The following is a 14,009-nucleotide window of genomic DNA, read 5'->3' on the forward strand; positions in this document are numbered from 1 at the left end:
CGGTGGCGGGGCGGGGGCGTCAGCGCGTGGTCCCTTGCCAACTACAGTACATGGATTTTGACGGGCCGGGCCGTGGAAAAAGCCGGTTGCGCTAGAGTTTCAGCCTGGTCAGGTCCACATACACCCACAACATTGCATCATACAGTTTGTGCATGCACTTTGAATACAGTACTGAACTTGAGTAAGCATTTTTTTTTCACCATTAAAAATAACTAACGAATGGAGCTACAGTCAATCCGTCTACTCAGTGGCTACTTGTCTGATCCTCTCCCCTTGTAAACCTAATACACTATCATGGCAGCAGTTACTTGAATTGTCGTTAGGCTTTGGGTTTGAGGTTTAGGATTGAGGAGGATGCTCATCTCACTAGAGAAGGGTTATTATCTCTGGGGATATGAAGCTGTACCTACGGACTACGGTTCACGGGTCCGGTGACAACTGACAAACCATGCGCGAGCTGCGGCCTGCGGGTGGTCGGATCGGAAGGACTACTTGCCTAGCTACATCCGGCTGCAGCCGCAGCAGTCTTGTGTTGCTTGAACTTTCTCTTCGCCATTGTGCTTGCTGGTTGATGCCTTGTAGCTGCAGTCTAGGCGCTGCAACAAAAATCACAGCCGACCACGGCAGTGTGAGAACTGAGAACCATACTAGCGAGAGCGCGGATGCTAGGCGCTATATGAAGTTTCATATGAGTGAGAATGTTGTGGTGAAATGAACCATGGGATGGAAATCGGCGGACTCGCGTATAAAAAGTAGAACGATAATGCTCACGGGCGTCTATCCAGGCGTGTTTCATCTGGACGGCTCATTCCTAGCCTGCACAACGATCCAGTCCAACAGGCCTTCTCCGCTCTACCTTCAGTAGGACGCGGTTTCTCTAAAAAAACTAAAAAAACACAAGGGACATTTCCTTTCCCCACTGCCGCACGCATGCGACCACCGCGGGCGGATCCACCGCGCCGCCCACCCGCCGCTGGCCTTCTCTAACGCGGCGACCTTCTCCAGCCGCGGCCTTCCCGTCTGGACGCCTCCCGCCCACTCCGCCTCGCTGCTGCCGCGCGCCCATCCCGCGCCACTCGCTCCCACCCGTCACGCTCGCCATCCCGCGCCGCTTGCTCCCACTCGTCGCGCGTGCCGCCCGCCCGACCGAGGCAAGCACGGTGCTGCAAGCAGTGGTGGTGGTGGTGCTCGTGCAGCGCCAGCTCCAACCCCGATGGCTGGAATTGCCCGGCCCTGGCCCCCCCCCCCCCACACGTTGCAAGCGCATGTTTCAAGTGTTTCATGCAGATGTTGCAAAAGTAGATCGAGATGATGCATATGTTTACAATGATTGTACACGTATGTTGCAAAGTGTCAGTTCCCAATGTCTCATCTGCTTTTTTCAGACGTATGTTGCAAGTGTGTTTATCTATATGTTGCATATGTTACACACATATGTTACAAATATTTTATCTGGATGTTGCAGATGTTTGTAATTATTTTTCAAGTGTTTTTATGTGTTTTCGCATGTCTCAGAGACATGTTTTGAATGTTTCAGCTATTCCGTACGTATGTTGCAATTGTTTGATTTGGATGTGTTCAAACAAGTGTATTTTTCAGGGGTGTTGTGCATGTTGCAATTCGAGCCACCTACCGCAGCTGTCTGCTGTAGCTGCTGGGCACCGTGCATGGAGGGGAGCGGCGCAACAGGCGTGGAGGGCCGCGGGAAGCAGGTAAGCGTGGGGGAGTGGCGCGGGTGGGCCCTACTTGTGCGTGCAGCAAGCGCATGTGCGGACGTTGCAGCAGGCACGGGTGTCCGAGCGTGCGGGGTTCATCCGAACGTCCAGGCGCTAGTGCTGCCGCCCTTAATGGAGTCCGCACTCCATAAACTTCTAGGATTTATAGGCTTCGTTCGCTTCGCTGAAAAAATAAGTCGAAACACTGTTCCAGCTGATTTGTTGTGAGAGAAAAACGCTGTTCCTACTGAAAAAACAAGCTGAAAAAGACGGATTATAAGAGAAGCGAACATGGCCATATATGTTTTGGATGTTAGAAACTGGACGGTAATCACAAAAAAGGAGTATTAAAAACATGGTTTAGTCAAACCTTAAAACCTATGACATCCATATTTCTAAAATGATTTAGTTGAAAACATGTAAGTTACATGTGTAGAATTGTATTGGAAAAATACTTACAAAATCATATAATTTGAAGGACTTGAAGAATATAATTCAGAAGAAATGAGTGGTCAAAGATATGCATCAAAGACTGTGAAGTCCCATTCAACAAGTATTTTTACTGGAGTCCATAAATAAAATTATAAAAAGTATGAACTCATCTGCACCAGAATATAAATACACGAACTGAAATTACTATGGTGGTACCATGCTTTATTTGGAGCCTTAAACAAACAACAATATGTTACAAGCCTTGACCCCCTTTGTGCGGTTTTGTCCCCAAAACCAAAGAAGGCTAAATACAATGTCTGACAGCAGCAAGCACAAGATCATTTAACACGGCATACAATTGGGAGGCCATTTAACCTGATGATGTGCTAGCACAGGAACTTGACGACGATAACTGAAATGTCGTCCTTGCTCTTCCGGTTCACGGCCTGCTCCGTCAGGTGCTTGGCAGCTGCCTGCGCGTCCTTGCAATCCTTGATCTCGTCGACCGCCTCCTGGTTGGACATCACCTGCACATGCGCCATTCTCACATTATAATCATCATTGAAAACGGTAAACACAAACTTCATGGCCTGATCTAGAGTATAGTGTTGATAACAAAAGACCCAGTTAAATTGTATGCAAACTTGCAAAGTCATGTGCATACATGCATACAACATTGAATGAAGAGTTAAGCTTAGATATAGACTAGACCATGCTGTGAATCAGGTAACACCATAAATCCTTCAGAAATGGTTTGTAAGAGTTTCATATGCATTACCTTCCATAAGCCATCACTTGCTAGAATTAAAAAATCGGTATTTTCATCGATAGTTTCCTCAATCACATATGGTTCAGAGCTGAGGTGCTTCTTCAAGCTCCGGTCTCCAAATGCCCTTGCAACTGCCAGCTGCCCATCAACGCGTGGCACATCACCTGCAAGTGAAATAAGTTTCAGATTAAATTTCAATATATCAAGATAATACGCACATGACTAAAATGAAACAAGCTTTTATTAGCGGGTTGGCACAAGTGACAACCACAAGCAGGAAAGAACAAGTTTTGAGATGATCTGAAAACATCTGATTTGGAACCTCAAGTCATGATGAAAAGGTTGTTCCAAACATACAGTTCATTGCTAAACAATGGCGAGAGATGTTCATTTACCCGGTAGGTTTGATACAAAGCCACCCTTTTGCTCAATTGTTTGTCGCTCCATGTTTGGTTCATGGTCAACTGAAAGCTGCTCCGCCACACCATTCTTGCTAATAACTGCCCGTGAATCCCCAACATTTGCAACTACTAGTTTCACGGACTTGTCACTGCCTATTAAGATGGCAGTAACAGCTGTGGAGCCACCTCTTCCCAACTCTGCTGCGTTTTCCAATATTTTCTGATCTGTAAGTTGGTATGCATTTTGGATAGCAGTTTCTGGATCACTCAAGAATTCTGGCTGAGGAGGCAAGAGTCAATAAAATAATCAGCACAGTTGTCTTAAACTACATTCTATTTACTACCTTAGACAAGATTTATACGTGAAGTCATTCTCTTTCATGCTCTTAATGTGGCTGTTGCATAAAATTGTAGGTTGCAGATCTGCCGTTACAACTAGTATATGCACATTTTAACTAAATGAGAAGCTCCTTTCACCTTTTATTGCCAAAATCAGTTTTTGCAAATTGCTTAGAGAATATTTACGGTACATCAAGTCATAATAATCATTCCCTTTCCATAGGTCATAAGCATGAAGCTACCATATACACTCTTACATCATTTGAGTATATAGCAAAAGCCAAAAGGAAGCTGCCACTGATATTAGTCTGTAAAGATAAAAAAGAGTAACTGAAGTGGAACATTACCTCACTCAAGATGTTATTGAAAAGATGGGAGCGCAAAAAGTCTGAAACAGTGTGGCCCAGGTGACCATCGAATATCGCAAACAAACCCAAATCATGTTCACCAACTTGTCGGTACTCTGCTACTAGATAGTCCTCCATTGGATGATTAGATTTTCCCTTCACCAGATGGTAACCATGCTTGACACGCTTGCCTGATAACTTTGTCTTGCCTTTCCCTGTTTCTGGTCCTGATGAACTAAACGCATCTTTCACCTATTGGAAAACATATACTCCCACATCAATCATATTGTCTTAACACAACAAAGCACATAAATAAGCATGTCCAAAACACACAAGCACACAGCACAGTTAACCAAGAAAAATGCGTCTGGTTGTGCATCAAAGGGCTCAACAATATAATCTACCAAAACTGGACTTCTATCGAATATGAGTTCTTCATGATGATCACATCCTTCTGTGCATGACATTTCATGAAACTTCAAAGTTGAACCATAGATCACATTATAAAGCTCCTAACATGAACGCACACCTCTTATGAAATGCTGTTCCAGAATCCCAGGTGTAGTGGCACATGTCTTAAATAGTATGGGTGTGCCACTACAAAAACTAATACACATGTCTTCCAAATTAAAATAGTGGATAAACAAATGCAGCACACAAAGAAATCCATACAAACTAGTTCGAGAAAAAAAAAGAAATCCATACAAGCAAGTAAAGATACATATATTTAATTTATTCCAGTAAGTAAAAAATAAACCTAAAGCAGTTATGGACTAATTTTCATTAGCTTGAGCTCTCCTATCAGGCTCGTGGCAACAGATTGAAAAGCTTTGTCTCCTACAAAAAGTTAGTTTCTTCTATGCTTTCTTTCCTCTATTGCATAAGCAGGACAAGGAAAATTCCTCTTAACCAGGGGTGGATCAATTGCCCGGCGACCCTCATCAGAGAAGTCCAAAGGGCATTTTGTTGGGTCACTGGGAGGGAGAGCATTTAATCTTTCTAGGTAAATATTTTGCGTAACGAGAATTGCTCGAGCTCCTAAATTTTTTTGTATCCACCACTGCCCTTACCCACTAACAAAATGATAAAACATAAGCCAGAACTCCAATATTTAGACAGTTAATGGTGTTCTAGCTTTACCACAAGAAAATTATACCTTCCGCTTCTATTGCTTTTTTATTCCAGATAAACTTCTTTCAGATAGAACACCATAAACATCTTTTTGACAGAGCATCAGTTCTGAAATCACATGCATTAAAATAAACTTCTCTTTAACAGAGAAAATAGCTAGGTTCATGCAGATTGCAAATTTCTCATTTAGATGGTGTTGCTGACCCCCCCCCCCCCCCCCCCCCCCCCCCCCCCCCCCAAACAGACACACACACACACCACCACCACCACCAAAAAAAAAAAAGGCTCCTTTTTATATCGAAATATTACCAATAAATGTTTTTATCATCAATCCAGCCATTCAGGTAGTGAGAGTGTGAAACAGATGTAAGATATATGTACATCCCCCAACTCCTAAACACACGCCAAGAGGTTGGAGAAGAGGTTGTCCCATCAAGGGTCGCCAGTTAGTAAGATTTTCATGTCTCCGAATCCAGTGAGTCCCCAAATGAACATCACGGCTCCAAAATTTGTCAGTACAATCCAAATAATCCGTCCTCTCAGCCCCACAAATCTCTGCACCCCAAAAGAAACCTATGGAACAATGATGATAAACCTAACTGGCTACATACAGCTAAAACGAGAGACAATCAATTAGTAGTAGCAAGGAAAAGGAAACCATAGGGCAAAACAAGCAACAGTCTTCATCCTCTTCCATTTCCGGTTACCTTGTCCTTCACCTTGTGAAGGATTTCCTTGCCAGCCATTGCCCTGAGCCCGCCTGGCTGAAAGCTTCTGCCTGCGTCTGAAATCCCGCCGCCGGTCCTCGCCCTCCTCACCTCCTGGTAGCAGAACCTGAACCAAGCAACCAGCAATGAATGGGAGTCTCCCTTTCCTGATCTCTCCCACCAAAAATCAATATCACTGCTCGCCTCTTGGATCAGCTCGGGTCAATGATGATATTTTATAGGTTTATAGTTGAGGGAGGAGGTGGGTTGGTGGTGGCGGGGCCGGGGCCGGGGCCGGGGGCCCTGCTGGTGTGTGTATGGAGCGAGAGGAGAGGGGTGAGCGGAGACCGGATCTTGGATAGCGTCGGTTGACCTGGGGTTGGGGGAGATTGGGACATGGACGTGTCAAGGTGGGGACAGGAGAGAGAAAGGGCACACACACCACGGAGAAAAAGCACCGTGTTTTTTCAGCCTTCCTTTCCGTGTTTCACACTCAGGCCAAAAGTTTTCCAAAAAAATAGATACGTGTGTGCATGAAGCATTAAATGTAGATAAAAAAAAATTAATTATATAGTTTAGTTGAAAATCGCGAGACAAACATTTTGAACCTAATTAATCTATAATTAAATACTAATTACCAAATAAAAACGAAAGTACTACAGTAACAAATTCACCGATTTTGGCCCACTAAACCTGGCCTCAGGAGAGATCGCCTGCGACAAGCGAGATCAGCACCTCTCAGGATTCGGGAACTCATACTCATCATGTCATGCAGTACATGTATGTACGCAGCACCCGATTTGGCATCTGAAATCGGGAGTTTCGTATAGCTACTTCAACAAGCGAGTCACGTTTGTCGCCGAAGCCACGGTGACAATTCAGCTGAGTTATGACATGACATGGATAAACTTTTTGACTCGAGGCTCTTTGCAGATCACAGATCAGACGGCTGAGGTGCAAGTATAAGGAGGGTGTTTAATCCAGCTACTAAAATTTAGGAGGTGTGTCGGAAGGACGTTGCATGGGGTGTTCGGATACTAATAAAAAAAATAAATTATATAATCCGTCAGTATTCCACGAGACGGATTTTTTTAAACCTAATTAATCCGTCATTAGCGTATGTTACTATAGCAAAACATTGTCAAATCATGGGCTAATTAGGCTTAAAATATTCGCCTCGCAAATTAGTCGCAAGCTATGTAATTAGTTTCGTAATTAATCTATATTTAATACCCCGTGCATATGTCAAAACATCCGATGAAACATCGACTAAATTTAGAAGCAACCAAACACCCCCTAAGTTGCGGACCATGTTGGGTTTTCTCTTATCACCAGGAAAAGGACAGTACTCGCTCACAAGTCATGACAAATAAATGAATATAGTGGTACGTGTGATAATATTAACATTACGTAACTTTCATAGATCACATTCATTTATTCAGGATAGGGCACATCATTTATATAAGTGAGTATTGTATAATATTTTAGGATTGTATTTCAAGGAAACTATATTTATTTTTTAGTATATTTTTCAAGCTCCGATGGTTTACACATAATTTACATATAAAGACAATTAAGTGGAGTCGGCGATATAAGAGAACACTTGAATCATTGAATTGAGATAACTCGGTGGGTTATGTTACTTACGATATATTCAAGTCTTTAATTAACTTGCACGGGTGATGACATTTGGTAGATGATATTCTCATCAAGCACGATGTCAATGGTAATTTTTTTCAATCTTAAAATCTATTGGTTCAGACCCTGAATATGCGAGTAATCCCAATATGTGTGCAAGTAGGTGAATGCCTGGATCTGTAGTGTGTTTTGAGAAATAGTTGAATCATAATTAGCCTATGTTAAAAATCATTTTGCTTTGCCAACCTAATATTGTCGTGGTTATCTTTCCAACTCACGATATGGCATGAGATGAAGATTGGCCGGCTTATAAATTTAAATTATAAGGAGGTGGGGAAAAGGTCGATGAATCGTTCAATCAAAAGGGATATATATATTTTACACGAAAAAGCATAGTGCTTTTTGAGGAGAAAAAAAAAACAGCTTTTGGGATAACAAGTCAAATGTCAACACGCGGTGCTAATCAACTCGAGCAACCAAAGTTACGGAAGAAACATTCAAGAAGCCAATTTGTGACGGAAAGGAAAGATGGACGGTCCATCTCAAGGGAACTGTTGATATATAAATAGTACTCGATCGTAGCCGGCTTTGCGGTCAAGAATGATCTGTTCAGACTTAACTCGCGACCATCAGTGGGGGAGCCGTAAGCCCGTAAAGAAGATACGAATTCTAAACTACGCGTCAACCCTTGCGTAAAGAATGATCTGTTTCGAAGCTCAGAACTCGAAAGATTGGAAGTGGGATGAGACATGAAACATTCTATTTATTCCGAGTCTGTATGTACAACGTGAGAGTCTGTACCTGCCCTACTCGACCTGGCCAAGTTCTTTGAATTAAAGAAAGAAAAAAAGACGCGTGCGCACGGCACGCTACCTGCGGACAATTGGACAAGCTAGGTGGGATTTTCTGGATGCGTGCGTGTTCAGAGCCGTGCGTCCCCCCGTATGCAAATCCACATTGGCGGCGCTTTGTTCAGGTCAGAGTGACAATTTGTTCCGAGTCCGTGCGTCCCGAATACATGCCAGCGGGAGAACGAGAATCTCTTGGATGGCTCCATCCATAGAAGGTATACGAAGGAATCAACGCAAGGTATACGAAGGAATCAGCGGATTAACAAGTGTCATCATAATCGAGATAATCATAATACACAAACACACACATAACACCAACCTACACACAGTAGCAGCGATCGCCGATCCTATCTAGGCACACACCGTGTCAGGCTGTCAGCTGTGTTGGACTGACAAAGATTGCTGTTATTAGGGGCCTGACCTGCTCTAGAGTCTAGACGATCGGGAATGATCTTCACCGCCCAAAGCAAAGAAAATGACAAGGAACACAATCAATCAGTGTAGTACAGCGGCGGAGAGATCTGGAGGGGAGGATGGCGATCATCTGATGAGAGTGTGCCTCCTCGCCCCTCGCTCATCCACCTGAAGCTGCGGAGACTTGGGTCTGGTCACCTGCTTCGTCGATCTGTGAGGACAGAAATCGCCAATCTGTGAGATGAGATCTGAGAGGCTGGACATTGGGGAAGAGAAAGTTTTGCTGTACTCACTTCTGTGGTCGGAATGGTCTGTCAAACTTCGGGAGCGGCCGGGCATGTGGCACCATGGTTCTCCTCAGTTGCTTCAGTGCCTTCTCCTCAATCTTCAGACACAGAGATTGCGTCGGTCGATCAGCAGGAGGAGCCGGTAAAAAGAATGCGTGCAACAGTTGGAGGGGAGCATTTAAGGAGCAGGGAAGTATCTGTACCTTCTGCGCGAATTCGTTCTCCTCTCTCAACCTTTTGTAAGTCTTTTCTTTCTCCTTTATCTGCATCGCACACAAAATAAATGAATATTTTCATATATCTTCCATAGGTGGCAACCAAACATACAGCATGCTCTAGCGAGTGCGAGTACCACAGGGGGAAGTTTACTGACCATGCTATCAAATTCTGATCTCTGCGCTGCCCTCTCATCAACATGCAACACAAATTGTTGAACTTCAGTGAGAGGTTTCCGCTCTTTCTCCGGAAGTGGGATAGGATCCCTGTGACAATATTACAAAAGGCTGTTTTATATATCTCGCTCGCGAAAAAAGGGACGAATCCTTAAGGGAAATGCTGCATGTGTTACTCACTCCTTCAGTACAGGTTGAGCTTTGACGATTCTCCTCTGAGCTTCTTCCCTCTCCATTCTCTGTCTTTCTTCCATCAGCCTTTGCTGCTCCAGTTCATGTCTCACCAAACTCTCTAGTTGAAAGCCTTCTGGTCTTGTACAGGGCTTCGGTTCAGGCTTCGGCGGCATCTGAACAAGGATTGTGTTAGACAGGATGAATCAAGAAATGGTGCCAGCTGAAAATGTTCAGAGAAATTTTCACATACCATCGGGTAGTCTGTTGTGTATGGGTAAGGATTAGCTTTGTGAACCTTGGCCTTTTCTTCCTCCATCTTCTTTTGTAAGAGCTGTGCTTCTAGCTGCCTCTCTTTCAAATGACCCCTTTCCTGCAAAATAAGGAATGCATAATTATTCTGTTGCGCAAACATGATGAGAAATGCTGTGACTTGAAAAAAATCACATCTCACGAGCCTCTGTTTGTAGATTGAAAGGGTTTGGTATGGTGCGTCTGGGCACATCTTGCCTGTTGCTGTTTGAAGAACATTCAGAGTGAAGAGAGAGCTGCAAAATAGGAAAGTGCTTAATAAGATCTCGACCAAAAAACAATATAGTGGTTATACTACCACAAAAAACAATATAGTGGTTATACTACCATATGGCTGTTGATAAATACCTTGTCAAATAAGTCAGCAACTGATGGAGGGCCCAAGCGAACATCGGTAGAGAAATGGAACTCCTTGGGAGTTGTGACCTGAGACTTTGGATAGGCAAGCACACCAATGTCTCCCTTACTCTCAAGAATCTGCATGACATGAAGCCCAAAACTGAAGCTCCACAACTCATAATCTAATCAAATTTATGTTCATCTATGACAAGTGTTAGTACCTTTTTGTTTAGTGGCCTGGCCTTGAACCTGGGGGCCTTCTCCAGCTCCTCCAGTTCAAGTTCCTGAGAACTTTTCACACTGTTGAAAGATGATGTTAGAATTTAGCATTAAAAAAAGAAGACTGATGTCTGCTAAAATGATTTCAGTTCATCAATTTTGTGTGGCAAAAGCAAACCTTGGTGACCGAACTCTCATTGCTGTATGAAGTTGTGGTGCCTTTGGTTGTGTCAATTTCAGTGGCTTATTTTGACTCTGCAAGATTGAAACATTTAAGTTTGTAGCTAAAAAATTAATAATAACTAGCATCCTAAGATGCAGCAGCTAGGTAACTAGGAGGGAACTTACCTGGATAGTATCTGCACAAGAAACTTCTGAACATGTGTCCGCATATTGAGTTGCTCTCTTCATTGTTTTAAGATGGAACTCCTGTAGTTGACGCAAAGGAACAAATGAATTAATCAATGAAAAGAGCCTTTTATTCATGAATTTGCCAGTATGATAGAATACGCACATTGAATTCGGGGACCTGTGGGGTTTTCCTTGGGAGTGGAGGGAACGAAGGGGCCTCAGCAATCTTAAGGCAAAGGCAGTAACTAGTTAGCACGCAGTTAAAGTAAGACAGTCTTCTTTCATGTAAGCAAATTCTTACCTTTTTGTTGAATGGCCGTGCCCTGAACTTGGGGATCTTTGCCAACATTTCCTCCTCTAGCTGTGCAGAGCTCTTCACTTTGACTGCTCGAACTCTGTGGGAAGTCTGAAACTCTGGTTCCTTCGGTCTAGTCAACATAAGCTTAGGCCTTCCCTGTAATGCAGCATCCTCCTGCATAACATATAAGCAATTTGGATGTCAAGCCACTTAATTATTTATCAAGATTTAAGACTGTTTTCCTGATTCAGTATTCCAGTTGTAATAAATATATGCATGTTGGTAATCCTCATAGGCACGTGAGCGCTGAAATGGAGTTGCGCAATAATGTAATAATGACAAGCTATTGTACTACAGATATGGCCATATGGGAAATGAATACTTACATGAGAACGAGATCTGCTGTGAGTAATGCTTAGCTTTCTGGTCCCTGATTCAAACTTCTTAACCAATTCTGCAGCTGATACATATGGAGTTGCTTCCTAAAAACGCCACAGGATTCATATTAGTAACACTTCATCTTCAATTTTATCTCCATCCAATCCCCACTAAACTGGAATACTTCCTTAGCAGGAGAGTAATTTTTACCTTCACAGAGCACATACGGGACCTCCTCACTTCATTGCCTCCAGCTAAATCAGCTCTCCCCTTATGAGGCAACACCTTAGTCTTCACATTGAGTATCTGAGCACAAGAGCAACAAAAAAGAAAAATTACAACACAACAGTGACATGAATCTACAAGTTTGTCTCCATTCTCATTCCCTTACCTGTCTGGCTCTTCCATCATCGAGTTTCTGCCTCTTCACGGCTTGGTTCTCTTGTGCAATTTCAGCGCCAGCACTGGCTGCCTTTCCAGTCCCCAAATCTCGACCACCCCTGAAAAGCCAACAACTCAGACAACGGAAACAATCTCAAGACTTTTCAACATGCACAGATGAGCTTGAATCTTACTTGATCACGTTCCTCTTGGCACCCGTCGAAGCAGCTATAGGACCTGCTCTGCGCATGTTCGCCTCCGTCTTCGGCGTGCGCGCCCCAGTATTCACTGAAGAACTGTCACATGTCGAAATCGCAGGGGCAACTTTGATAGGAGGGGAAGGAGGACGCGTCTGCATCTTAGGCGTGCTGGCAGCACCACCATCTGCTGCTAAAGTCATGGCAGTGTCGAAGTCAGAACTAAGACACCACAATTTTCCACCCGAAGTTATCAAAGAAAACAGAGTTAGCAAATAGCAACTCACATTTTACAGACAGGTCCGTCGCCGTGAAGAACTCGAAAGATTGGGGCGATTTGTCTTTCTCTTCTTGAGTCGGAGCCGTGAAGAAATCAAGAGATTGGGGCGATTTATCTTTCTCTTCTTGAGCTGGAGGTGACCCCGACATTTCATCAGCTGGCGGCGATTCCGACATCGCCTCAGGACATGGAGCGCTGACCAAAACATATGGCACACAAACTTGCCTAACTTGCCAACATGATAAACCCAGATGAATTTCAGTAGGGTGACGCTTACCCGTCAATAGCCTCTGCTCCCTGAATGGTGACGCTTCCTGCTACCGCCTCCACGGGCACCTCCTGCACAATTTACAAATGCATAAATCGTCAGACGAGACAAACGGGGCGGAACAGCCAAAATCAGGGCGGAACTAGGAATTAGGAACTACTAGAGCAATCCCCTTCCGTTTGTTTACCTCTGGAGCCGGATCCTCGGCTTCCGCGAAATCGCAGAGGACCACGACCTTGGCCTCCGCCCTCGATTCCTTGATCCTATGGTTGAACGCTGGAATCGGGAATAGGAAAAAAAATTAGAGAAAATTCGGCGAGGGAAATCAGGGCTGAAGCGGAGGCGGAACTGGGAGGGAGGGAGGGCGATCGACGAGGAAGGCCTCGGCGGCGCGCGGGTACGTACGCGAGGGGGCGTGGCTGCGGGCGGCCTCGAACCAGCTCTCGGCGGCGCGTACGGCCTCCTCCGTCTCCTCGGTGATGAAGTCGAAGAACCTGGGCGCGGAGAACTCGTACGCCTCGTCGATCCCCGGCACCGCCGCCACAGTCCCCGTGTCTAGCGCCATCGGTGGACGTGGAATCCTACGCCTAGGGCTTGGGGATCAGACGCTTGGGGGTTTTCTCTCTCTCTAACTATGCGGCGGCCTCCTGAAGCGGTGAGTGAATGAAGCAGAAGAAGAAAGAAAGGTCGGCGGGGGATGGATCAGGTGGAGCCGATCGGGAGAACAGCCGCACAGGGGTAGGGGGTCTCCAACGGTCGGGAGGTTTGAACACTGTGCCAGGCTTCATAGAGGAGTTGCCCTGGTGGGTCGGTGTGGGCCGTGGGCTCACGCCGCACGCGCCCTGCGCGCAACGGCTATTTCCCGGGCGAGGCTGTCCGTGGGCCCGGGGTTAACGTTACCGGGACATAGGTCCGGTTCGTTTAGCCGTTTTTTTCAATAAATATTATTTTTCTCTTACCATAAATAAGTTAACAGTATTTTCAGCGACCACAATCAGGGAACATGGCAATAGATTTGCTGGCAGATCATGGAGAGGTCAGAAAAAAAGGTCGCCTGGAATTTGGGACGCAGAAGATTGTGTCAAAGACGTCAAGTCGTGCCACCGTCCAGCCGCGCGTCTGACAACACATCGGCCGCTCTGTCCTGTGATGCCTTGCCCAGCCTCCACGTTAGCATAGCACAGAACGTCCACGTCAAAGGGCTGGCAGCAGGAGGGCCCACCTGCAGCGGGGCGGATAGATGGCCCGGCGCCGCTCCGTTCGGCCAAAGGGAACGTCGTTTTTTCACGGGAAAGACGGCCTCGTCCGCCGTGCAGGCATTGGAGACCGACTGTGCGGGCCCATATAGAGAGAAGGGAGGAGCCCCGGGGATCAGCGACGCGTTGGGAGGGG

At 45.2% G+C, this 14,009-nt stretch overlaps 2 protein-coding genes across 3 annotated transcripts; both read right to left on the bottom strand.

Annotated features, from left to right (window-relative positions):
* Positions 1-2,330: 2,330 nt before the first annotated feature.
* LOC136546814 (probable protein phosphatase 2C 62) lies at positions 2,331-6,162 on the bottom strand. Its single transcript, XM_066538785.1, has 5 exons — positions 5,842-6,162; positions 4,004-4,255; positions 3,312-3,597; positions 2,926-3,080; positions 2,331-2,674 (listed from the first exon to the last, which is right to left on the bottom strand). The coding sequence occupies exons 1-5, from the start codon at positions 5,878-5,880 to the stop codon at positions 2,534-2,536; spliced, it is 873 nt and encodes a 290-aa protein (XP_066394882.1). The 5' UTR covers positions 5,881-6,162; the 3' UTR covers positions 2,331-2,533.
* A 2,409-nt stretch (positions 6,163-8,571) lies between these two features.
* On the bottom strand, positions 8,572-13,333 carry LOC136546815 (protein TPX2-like). 2 transcript variants are annotated; one of them, XM_066538787.1, is made up of 21 exons: positions 13,023-13,333; positions 12,805-12,893; positions 12,627-12,688; positions 12,357-12,544; positions 12,067-12,259; positions 11,883-11,991; positions 11,702-11,797; positions 11,500-11,595; positions 11,117-11,287; positions 10,979-11,041; positions 10,813-10,893; positions 10,643-10,719; positions 10,467-10,545; positions 10,255-10,383; positions 10,053-10,142; positions 9,848-9,967; positions 9,604-9,770; positions 9,405-9,513; positions 9,235-9,294; positions 9,038-9,129; positions 8,572-8,955 (listed from the first exon to the last, which is right to left on the bottom strand). In XM_066538787.1, exons 1-21 carry the CDS (start codon positions 13,180-13,182, stop codon positions 8,871-8,873), a joined length of 2,316 nt encoding a protein of 771 aa, XP_066394884.1. In that variant the 5' UTR covers positions 13,183-13,333; the 3' UTR covers positions 8,572-8,870. The 2 variants fall into 2 exon arrangements, with proteins under 2 accessions (XP_066394884.1, XP_066394883.1); XM_066538786.1 differs by having other exon boundaries at positions 12,067-12,262.
* Positions 13,334-14,009: the final 676 nt, after the last annotated feature.

This window comes from Miscanthus floridulus, chromosome 3 (assembly GCF_019320115.1).
Source record: "Miscanthus floridulus cultivar M001 chromosome 3, ASM1932011v1, whole genome shotgun sequence".
Classification (NCBI taxonomy): Eukaryota; Viridiplantae; Streptophyta; class Magnoliopsida; order Poales; family Poaceae; genus Miscanthus; species Miscanthus floridulus.

Bases quoted from the DNA above. Each gene is read 5' to 3' on its own strand.
- LOC136546814 (XM_066538785.1), bottom strand. From the start codon at position 5,880: ATGGCTGGCAAGGAAATCCTTCACAAGGTGAAGGACAAG. The intron at 4,256-5,841 runs GTAACCGGAAAT...GTTTTCCAATAG, and splicing joins TTCACAAGGTGAAGGACAAG to GTGAAAGATGCGTTTAGTTC. The intron at 3,598-4,003 runs GTAATGTTCCAC...TTGCCTCCTCAG, and splicing joins TCAATAACATCTTGAGTGAG to CCAGAATTCTTGAGTGATCC.
- LOC136546815 (XM_066538786.1), bottom strand. From the start codon at position 13,182: ATGGCGCTAGACACGGGGACTGTGGCGGCGGTGCCGGGGATCGACGAG. The intron at 12,263-12,356 runs GTGAGTTGCTAT...CCATGACTTTAG, and splicing joins GACGGACCTGTCTGTAAAAT to CAGCAGATGGTGGTGCTGCC. The intron at 9,771-9,847 runs GTATGTGAAAAT...ATCCTTGTTCAG, and splicing joins ACACAACAGACTACCCGATG to ATGCCGCCGAAGCCTGAACC.